Genomic DNA, 10,534 nt, shown 5'->3' with positions numbered 1-10,534 from the left:
ATGTTTGCCTGAATCACAGCTGCTCCAAAATCAACGACTGTGTCTCAAATTGCACACTTCTCTTAGTGCACTGGTGGTTAGTATGCATCAGGATAGTGTAGTGCTCAAATTCTCGACAGATATTATGTCACAAATCAAACACTGCCGCTACAAACTTACAGGAAATGACGCGACAGCTTCTTCTTCTACTACTATTTAACGATACAACCAGCTGTAGAAACACTATCAACGACACCTGCTGGCAGCACGTTTGCAAGTTTGGATCAAGAAATATGAGAAACGAAAAATATGAAATGGAAAAACTTACATTTTCTCTTGTCGGCTCCATTTCAGTGGTAGTGACGTAACTTCAGTTTAGAACGTCAACGTCTGTAAGATGGCGGGCGTTTAGGGTAGAAAGTGTCCATGATCCATACTCAGTTTTGTGGGCGTTTTAGTACGCTAATTTAGTGTGCATGGCGCACTACAATTCTCATACTAAGAATTGAGATGCACTTATACACTAAAAATACTAAGTTTAAGTACGCAAGTATGCGATTTGAGACACAGCTCCGGTGAACTTTGGGAAGTGTCGTTTTTTGTACCTATTCAGAGATTCAGCTCAAGCATTAAGGTTTGTCACCATGGGTCATCAATCGAGGAAGTCTCCACATCCACCTCATCATCGAAGACAGAAGTCGTAGAAGGAAGGGGACATTTTTATTTTGAACACATGATGCCGAGTCACCACCTCAGCGTCTCTACTTTACAAGGTTCATCTGCAAGGCATGGACAGTATTTGGAAACCAAGATTGTTGTGGCACTATAAACACGCTCGAAACAAACTCACCTTTTAGTTTTTTTCTTCTTCTTTTTCGCCATATTTTTTCTTACAAAACCGTACAAACAACAATACAAAATATTTGTGCTGTCAACAATTTACAAAAGAAATCTTTAGGCTTCATAACTGTGCAATTTTTTTTTCTTCTTTTTTTTTTTTGTCGTTTGCAACTTGGTATCTATGGTACACCCAGACTAACCTCTGGAACTGGGACCCCGGTCATGCGGGTCACAGGGAAACCTTTAAGATCTTTTCATACTGGTTGTAATAGAACTCGCCTGCTTGTTATAAAATAGACACATGCAAAAAAGCTTCAATTGTACAATGCAAGTTTCGCCCTAACTTGGTCCGATTAGCTTCAAGCAGATTTTACATTATGTACATTTTGAGTCACGTCAGCCACCGTCTACTGCAGAGATATGTCTCTCTTCGTTCAATCATTCGCCGACCCCTCCCTCCCTCCCCCCCCTCCCTCGCCTTAGCGAAAGAACATCGAAAAGACAAATGGACCACATCTGTCACCAGAAATCTCTCATTTCTCCTCACAAATGGCCTTTAATGGAGGACACAGATGAGCCGTAGCAGTTTGTCATAGTAAGTCATTGATAACATTCAATATTGTAATGGCACCGGCGCTTCTTTTTCCGAATACACAAGACTCTGTGTTTGGCACTGAACGTCTGCGGGGATCTTGAAGTCTCAGAACTGGGGGCCACTGAAGTGGAGCGACACCCGATTTCAAAAGGAACACCCGGTTATGTACAGCGTGTAAATATACAGTAAGGCCTAGAGGCGTGTGCTAGAATCGACTGTACAGGTCTCGCTTGGCGTGTTGACAACGTTTGACCAGAGGTGGTGAAATCGTGGTTCGTGCGCAACCAGCATCAGTTTTTCTTCAATCTTCGCTGCTCGGTTTCAAATAAATCGCTCGTTTTGCAACATAGCACAGAATATCTGCAGAGAAAATGATGAAATAGGAATGTTAAAGTACCAGATATATGATCAAATTCTGATTCAATGACTTGAAAGGTAAGTCAATTTTATGGTCTATCAAGAAAAATAAAATAAAATGATAATAAAATCAGAATTCAAAACATAATTACTATTTAAGATTTATTATTACGTTCCCTTTACTTCATTTCAAAGTATTATTATTTGGCAATTTCTTTAAAATTAATTTATCAATTCAAACCAAAACCTTTGTTTGTTTATTTATTGGAAACAAAAACCGAATAAGAATAATAATATATCAGAATTAAAGGCAAAAAATACAAAGTCATTTTTAAATTACTTTTGACAATTTAATATTAAGATCCCCTTTCATTTGCATTTAAAAGTATTTTTTAAACGTATATTTTTTCGTACTCTTGCAATTTCTTCAGAATGTATTCATTAATTAAAACAAATAGCATCTTTATTGGGAACAAGATAACAGAATAATTCTCTTCAATTGAGAAACAATTGACTCAATTCATCTCAACATTAGCACCAACATTATTTTATTTACTATTATAAGGAATTTAGGGAAATAATTTAATAATATAATTTGTGCCATGGTATCATGTTATAGTAGGTGCTAGCCTAAAGCTTAAACTGTATCTCTCATATGCAAATATAGCAAAGAGAATAATTCAGTTATTTTGCTAACAGGGCTTTCATTTCGGGAGTTCTGCAGGGGTCCGTCTAAGTCCTTTGCGATATTTCCCTCCTCCTAACTGATGCTGGAAGCACTTGAACCTGAACCACTGCAAAAGTCGTCAAACACCGCGCGAGATGGTGTCGTTGCAGAAAATGAGGAGGTTAAACTTGGAACATTGACAGTATGGCTGTACGCTCTCAAATAGTCGGCTTTTGAATGGCTTTCAGTTTCAAAACAAATAGACACCGAATGACTGATGGAATGACAAAATGAATAAAAAGAAAATCTTAAACAGCTGTGTTAATTTCTGGCAGGCTTTCCCCACTAAATATATATTCTCAATAAATCAATATACTTCCTTTTAATGTGCTGCGTTTAGAGACACCTGGCAAATAGGGAACGAACCACGATTCAAAAACATGGAATTCCATATTTTAAAAAGACATGTTTTCGCCAATGCGCCAACAGGATTAACTCTTGGTTTTGTTGCAGTGCATTATGGGATTTATCGTGTTATTTTTGACCATTTGAACACCATAATAGAGAATTTCAGCTGTAGACTAACAATAACAATTTCTAACAATAAGAAAATCTGAGTCGAACAGCGGTTTTTGATTCCAGCTTTTGGATGTCAAGCGCGTAACCGCGGGTCACGGCGCCAACTTGCGCGGCCGGTTAAACTATTTGATTCGAAACAAACACAGCTGCAAATGCATCCACGGTGACGGATCCACGCTTCTTCTTTTCTCATCGACTGCAGGTGAACCGGCTTTCGAATACTTTGTGTTTCCTTTGTCCTGCAGGCGCGAAGAAAACGTCTGAATTAAAGGGTCAGGGGTCATGTTAGGAGCGCCGGAGGCCAGAGGACGCCAACCAATCCTGAGATAGCGGCAGCCACTTAAAATACGCACCACTGAAGGCACTTTTCTTTTTTCGACAACAGTGCTTCTGTTCTAAGTAATTCAAGTTCAACGAAGAAAAAGCCAGTAACCTCCATGCAGGGCCGACTCTTCAATCTCCATCCTCTGTTTTCCACTTTTGTTCCACTCAAACAAAGCAAGCTAAAGCTTCAGTTAGGAGGCAGAGGGGGTGACGATAAAAGAAAAAAAAACCTTCACTGTAAAGAAAGGCGAGAAAAGAGGAGATGGAAACATCAGACAAAGTTCACAGCGGCTCACATGTAACAGAAAAATGAACAATAAGAAAAAAAAGCCTGCAGCTCAGAGCGTCTGTGTCAGTCAGAGCCCGGCTAAAGAGCGCCCACGACCGACTGGTGTCGCTCGGCGGCGAGTCGATCGTGGTTCAGTGTCTTCAATATATATTCAATGTTCAGCTCCCTGTTCTGACGGACGGAGCGTGGCAGGCTGGCCGACGGGGCCATCAGTTCACCCGCCGGGGGGGCGGGGGGCGGGGGGGTTCCATCTAGTCGTCGCTCCCTCCTCCGTACATGTCGGCCAGCTTTTTGAAACGGGGACCCCAATCGTTGAGGTAGTCGTAGTCCTGGTCCCCCGTGCTGGACGAGTTGAGGGAGCTGACGGAGCCGGCGGTGGAGCCGCTGCCCTCGTAGTCGAACACCAGCAGGGAGTCGTACGGCGGCGCCGTCGGGTCGTTGTCGGCCGCTCGCAAACCCTGGAGGAGGAAATACTCATCAGGATCACGTAGAAAAGAGTCAACTACCGAATCGTCATTATTTTCAACATAGCAGATATTTAATAAGCACACCCATTCTGCTGTGATTGGTCAAGCATCAAGGTTTGTCACTGAGCGTCATCAATCCCGGAAGTCTCCACCTCCGAGGGACTCGTTGTATAAATAAAGCGGGGCGTGATTACAGCTAGTTGGAGGAGGAGTGAAGCCCATTTTTAGGTCATTATGGACTCTGCTCTCGTAACCTCTCGTTCGCCGAGATTTCAGACGATTCACACGACTTTTATAAAGTAATAGCATCAATACATGTGAGTCAGTCGGGAAAGTTGGATTTTTTATATAAGTTGCCCTTCAAATAAGAGTGAGTGTAATTAAATAAAATAAAATAAAGGCTTTTTTTAAGGCAGGTTTGTACATAAAAGTCACCACAAGTAAAAAATTAAATGTCTTTCTCATTTTCTTTGACTTTTCTCTGAGCTGCAACCCCTTTTTCGCTGATGAAGTGAAGCTCTTTTGTTCAAACTGCGATTCATCAGACTCTTTTATGAAGTCTGAATCTTGTACAGCTATTTTTTATTTTTGGTAATAAAAAGGTACAAGGTTAAACTAGCAGTGGAGGATTTAAAACGCTCACAAAAGTCTTACTGTAACCATTTTCCTGTGTTTAAAAAAACCCCATCATATCAAATGAAAGTCCAGTACGTTAGTTCTTCAACACTTTCTGCCACAAGAGAACAAGAGTGAAGCAATTAATCACGATTAAGTCGGGAAAATACCCCAAGAAACGCCAATCATCGTGTGACCTTTAAAAACCTTTGTGATAATTGAGCGTCGATAGAAGGAATTTATCACAACTTGGCTTCTTCTCAGTCATCATCTCTGTTGTGTCGCAGTTTGAGTTCACTTTCCTCATGCTGCCCGCGAGAAAGAAAGAAAAAAAAAAAAAGAACACCATGAGACCCGTCTCCTGGATTGACGGAAAGAGGTCTTGCTGAGCCGAGGCCCACGAAACAATGCAGAGACAGCTTCCTGACAGCGTCACTCACAGGACGTGGCTACAGCGCACGAGTCAGCAAGTATCACTATCGGCACGTTGTAGCCTCGCTACAGGTGCGACGAGTGGCAGCGACATGGGAGGCGATAACACGGCTGCATGTTAAGGACCATGGACACACGGATTAGCCTCTGCTGACACGTCATCTTGTTGGTGTTAATCAGGACGAATATGGATCATAATAATGAAAAAATAAATAATTGTCTTTATTAAAACACAGTGCAAATTAATATTATATACATAAGTACAAATATGAAATATTGTACGGTCAGAGTGATGCCATCAGCTGATATGTGAACGATTTTCATGAAATACTTCTAATTTTATTGAAAAATTTAAATACTTAAAACTAGTATTGGTCGTAAATAACAGGAAATAAAGAATAAGCAATCAAAGCAACTATATAAACGGCATGTACAAGTACTTTTTGTTTTCTTTTTTTGTTTTCAGATTGAGGCTCATATCTGACTTTTTGTGTTTTTACAAATTTAATAAATAATATTGAAGAAGATTGCATCATTTAAAAACAATGAAATAAATAAATAATAAACAAATGAAAGATGTGATTTAAAAAAGGGAGGAATATGTTAGGTACTTGACCGAAACATCGATATACAAAAAAAGAAAAATAGATCAAATTCATATTTTCAACAAAATTCATTGGTGGATCACGTTCCACTTTTATTTTGGTTTTATTTTCTTCTTTCACTTCCTCATCGGTCCTTTCCTATTTCCCCTGAGGTGACTATTAGCTCATCAGAAACCATGGTCCGTATTTTTACCAGCCCAGATCAAAATTAGCTTTTGTAAAGTTTTTCTCAAATCTCTCTTTAGATGTTCCTGTTAGTTTTTAGGTTTATTCTTGTTGATTCGCAAGTTTTTTGACCACCGTATATTCTTTTATGTTTTCCAGGTTCCCTTGTTGTATTGTTTTTTTCCTGTTTAATTCCCAAATGGACAATTATAGATTTTGGATTCTGGTTTTCCTTCTCTTCTTTGAGTGTATTCATTGTGTTTTTGTTATTTTATGAAATTTAGTCTACATGTACGTTGCGTTTGACGAAAAAGGACATTAGGAAATCAGTCTTCAGAAAATTAATGTACATTTCCCTTTAAAACAATAAATAAAAGATATCCAAGAAGAAAAAAAAAGTGAAGAATTTTGGATCCTTCCTAGTAAAATGTGTGAGCTCTAATAGAAAAGACACAAGCTTCTTTAAAAGGCTCATTGATCAGCTACTTTGACAAAACCCTAAGAAAACGAAAACTAATTAAAAAACAAGGACATCCAGTCAAAACACTCGGAAAAAAAGATTGCAGGTCAAAAAATCTTCCGTTCCTGACACGCTTCCATCAATATTTAGCATCAGTGCGCCTAAAAAAAGATGAATCTTGTGATGTTTTTTAGCAGAGCACTTGTTTCTCTGAGACAAAACGAGGCCCACGGACTTGCAGGTGAGGCGTTGGATGAAAACGGACTTCATCCACTTGACTGGAATACAAAGAGAAGCTGCTGAGAGAAATCGGAAATGTCGGAACCCTCAGGGGTACGGTGGGAGGAAAAGCTCCAAATGTTTGTTTTGTATGTGTTTTACCAGACTGCTGAAGCGCGATTAGGTGAGTGCATGTTTCGTGGAGAACCAGTGTGTATGTGTGAGAGTGTGTGTGTGTGTGTGTCAAGGTTGGGTGGACCAAAGCCGAACAGCTGCCAGCAGCTCTGGAGTGTGAACGCGTTGTCACAAGTCTGTCAATCAGTATTTCCTCGCCTCAGCGTGCCAAGTGTGTGTGTGTGTGTGCGAGTGAATATAAACTGCACAGTGAGTGAGCTGTAACAATAATTGAAACTTTGTTCCAGTGATCAGGAAGTAGAGATTCACCTCATGGATGAAGTCCCCGATGTCTCCAGGGTGAGGAACAACAGGTCTAATTGGATACTGAGACTCCGGGATGATGGGTCGTTCATCCACCCGGCGGACTCCGGGAGGTTTGCTGATGATGTGCTCCAGGGAGTCGGGCTGCTGCAGCTGGCTGAGGTCATAGTCCTGCTCCGGCACAGGAATACAGATGTGAACACAACCTCACACATGTGTGTGTGTGTTCATGTGCGCACAGGGATCTCACCTGGTCCTCTTCTCCGCCTCCCTCTTCGTCATACTTGAGGATGTTGTCCCTGACGTCGTCTTCGGGGTCGATCAGGAGCTGTTTGGTTTGACGCTCCTTCTCTCGGCGCTTGATCCACACGACAAACAGCAGCACCATACCTGTGGAAGAAAAGGTGCATCGATTGTGAGAATAATGGGAAAGTTCTGAGCTAAAGTAAATGGAATAGAAGGGATAACAGCGAACTAACAGCTCTGTGCTTCAGACATGTAAATTCTGTATTGTTCTTCTTTCTTACTTGTATACAAGTAAAGCAGGGGTGGGCAAACTCGGTCCTCGAGGGCCGCAGGGTTACCAGGTTTTTGTTCCAACCGATCAAGAGGACACATTTTGACCAATCAGGTGTCTAAGGAGTGTAATCAGTTGATTGTCAGTCAGGTGTTGCTTGTTTCAGCTGAAACCTCATTGGTTAAAATGTGCATGCTCGATCGGTTGGAACAAAAACCTGCACACCCTGCGGCCCTTGAGGACCGAGTTTGCCCACCCCTGAAGTAAAGGGTGGGATTAAACCAAACTTTTTTTCTGTAAGGTCCACATAACTTTTGCCTTCTCTGAAGTTTGTAGCCCAAAAAAAATGGGACGATCAGACGGGTGACTAAACTTAAAGCTGTATTGTTTTCCAGTAAGCAACACTTAACCAAATAACTAGTGATTTGCGGATTGTATAAAATATAATTTGGGCGCATGGTGGCGCAGTGGTTAGCGCGGTGGTCGCCTTACAGCAAAAAGGTTGCTGGTTCGCTTCTAGGCAAAGCCAACTTGTGACCTTTCTGTGTGGGGTTTGTATGTTCGTGGGTTTACTCCTGGCACTCCAGTTTCCTCCCACAGTTCAAAAACATACAGAGGTTGATTGAGAACTTGGGGAAATTGTCCATAGGTATGAGTCTTTGTGTGCCCTGAGTCAGACTGGCGTCCTGTCCAGGGTGTCCCCTGCCTCTCGCCCAATGAAACTGGGATAGGCTCCAGTCTCCCCGCGACCCCAAATAGGGATAAAGCGGTACATAAAATGAATGAAATATAATTTTAGTCCCCAAAATGTTGATATCTTTCAAACCATACTTAAAAAAAAAGTGTAGGATATAACAACAGAAAACATACATCTTTTATTTAGCTACTCCAAAAAAATGGTGGTCCTATATTTTGTAGTAGGTTGGGGCCCAATGGTTTATACCATATCTAATTTCTATTGTTTGTTGAAGTAAATTGCAGATAGCAGAGGCAAAATCATTCCTTTTTTTCTCCCTGGGTAATCCAGATTATTTGTAAATTGATCTGCGGTGTACACCAGGGGGCTGTTATCGCTCCATTCAAATTGTTAATCGTAAATACACCCCATTCATATGGGCCAGCAGGTACGCCCTATTATGACGAATAGTAAAATGGTTCTTATTCATAAAGAACTTTCTATGATGTTCAGTATCTAATGGGCTTTAAACTGAGTAACCTATTGAGCTTGCGAATAAAGTTACCTAAACACTGAAGAAAGAAAGCTTAATATTTTGAATTTCGGATTGAGATATCTCTCGCTATGATGTCATTTTCCTCAAATATGGTCAAAAAAAGTTCTGAAACTCTTAAGGAGAAACCAAGAACTTGATAACACCTTCATGTTATTGGTCAGAGAGGAGTTGACTGACGGTGCCATTAAAAGGGCGATCACAGCCTTATGTACCGACCGGGAGGCTTAAAAGGAGCCGAGTGGCCCATAAGAACATTTGATGAAAAACATCCATTAATAGAACTGATTCTTTAACACCCATCTAATACGGAGAAATTTTAATTTAATGCTGAAGTGTGTTTCAGAGCAGATGTCCTTGTCCTTCTCCTTATTTAATTATTCCCTTCATGTGATGCTCAAATCATAAGAAAGAATGATGACTCGAGTTACACTTCAGTCATGTTCTGCAATGAAACACAAAACAGATAAATTGTTGTTGTTGTGAGAGAAGATTGTGTTTTGTTTTTTTTCTCCCGACCGTTTTTAGGCAATTTTCCAGGTAACTGGGCGATAATTGTTTTTCTGACAAAAACATGGAGGTCTGGCTGTTTTGACTGCGGCGGAGTTAATCGATTGTCCACGGTGAGACAGGTGTGACCATTATCACGACGCAGTTATTACACGTCGCATTTAAATAAACAACAATGTTTTTTTATTCTGCTCAGTAAAACGAAGCTGCAGCCGGAACCTTGAGTTGGTCAAAAACGAGGACTGAGATATGCGATTTAAAGTCAATTTGAAGCGAGATATATTCTGGTGGCAAAGAAACACTAAAAAGAATGAGCTATATTCAGGGTTTTATGGCCTCGATTTCAACATTTAAACAAGATTTCTGCTCTTTAGGAAAGTTTATTGATGTCGAAAAACAACATCTCCCTCTATAGATCACGAGTTAAAAGCTTCCCCCTGCAGACAAAAGAGAAACTTTTTCACTCGACCCGCTCATCTATTATACAAACTCTTGCTCCGGTTGTTGAGACGTAAACTTGTCAGGGTTTGATGAGTTTACTTGGCTCATGAATCTAATCTCTGTCCGCCCTCCGGACGCTTGTATGGTGGATGGAACTCTTACACAGCAGGATGATGATGCAGATCAGGATGGAGATGATGGCGCCGGTGCCCAGGCTGGCGGCCGCCACCGCCCCGACCGTGGTGCAGTCGCCGTTGTGGTCGCACGGGCACACTTTGACCTTGATGACGGATCTGTTGGAGAGCGGTGGGTTGCCGGAGTCCGACACGAATATGGGGACTTCGTAGACGCCGGGTTCCAGGTATATTTGGTAGCGCAGACTCAGACGAGCATAGTTGCCTGTAGAAGTAAGAGAGACAATAAAACAAGTGCAATATTATTTTTACATCCCTTGTATGGTTTACTCTATGCACTCCAGTTTCCTCCCACAGTCCAAAAAAACTGAGTTAAATTGAGTAATTTGAGGTTTGTCTCCATGTTCCCTGTTATAGGCTGGCAACATGTCCAGGGTGTCCCTCTCCTGTCGCCCTAAGCAGCTGGGATAGCATCCGGCGAACCCCCGATTAAGAGAAAAAGTGGTAGAAAATGACTGTACAAAATTACATTTTTCATTTTTTTTGTTAGTAATTGCTGTTTATTAAATGTAGAAACTGTATGAAAAAGATGTTTATGTTTTCTTGAAGTAGATCCATCAAAGACAGAGGCAGAGGAAGATCATTCCAAAGCTTAGGAGCAACAGCCTGGAA

The 10,534-nt window shown here is 41.1% G+C and overlaps 1 protein-coding gene across 1 annotated transcript in view; it reads right to left on the bottom strand.

The window, feature by feature from the left end:
• Nucleotides 1–683: 683 nt before the first annotated feature.
• The window catches only part of LOC148059619 (cadherin-4-like), an 87,185-nt gene continuing 77,334 nt past the window's right edge, over nucleotides 684–10,534 (bottom strand). Inside the window, exons 11-14 of the mRNA XM_087781935.1 lie at nucleotides 9,891–10,127; nucleotides 7,282–7,421; nucleotides 7,038–7,202; nucleotides 684–4,088 (exon numbers count right to left, since the gene is read on the bottom strand). Of these exons, the coding sequence (XP_087638061.1) occupies nucleotides 3,882–4,088; nucleotides 7,038–7,202; nucleotides 7,282–7,421; nucleotides 9,891–10,127 (749 nt within the window). The 3' untranslated portion in view covers nucleotides 684–3,881. The remainder of the gene's footprint in view (nucleotides 4,089–7,037; nucleotides 7,203–7,281; nucleotides 7,422–9,890; nucleotides 10,128–10,534) is intronic.

Source organism: Callionymus lyra, chromosome 19 (genome assembly GCF_982586985.1).
Source record: "Callionymus lyra chromosome 19, fCalLyr1.hap1.1, whole genome shotgun sequence".
NCBI lineage: Eukaryota > Metazoa > Chordata > Actinopteri > Syngnathiformes > Callionymidae > Callionymus > Callionymus lyra.
Note: the sequence above shows the minus strand (reverse complement) of the source record. Positions and strands in the feature narration are given on the sequence as shown.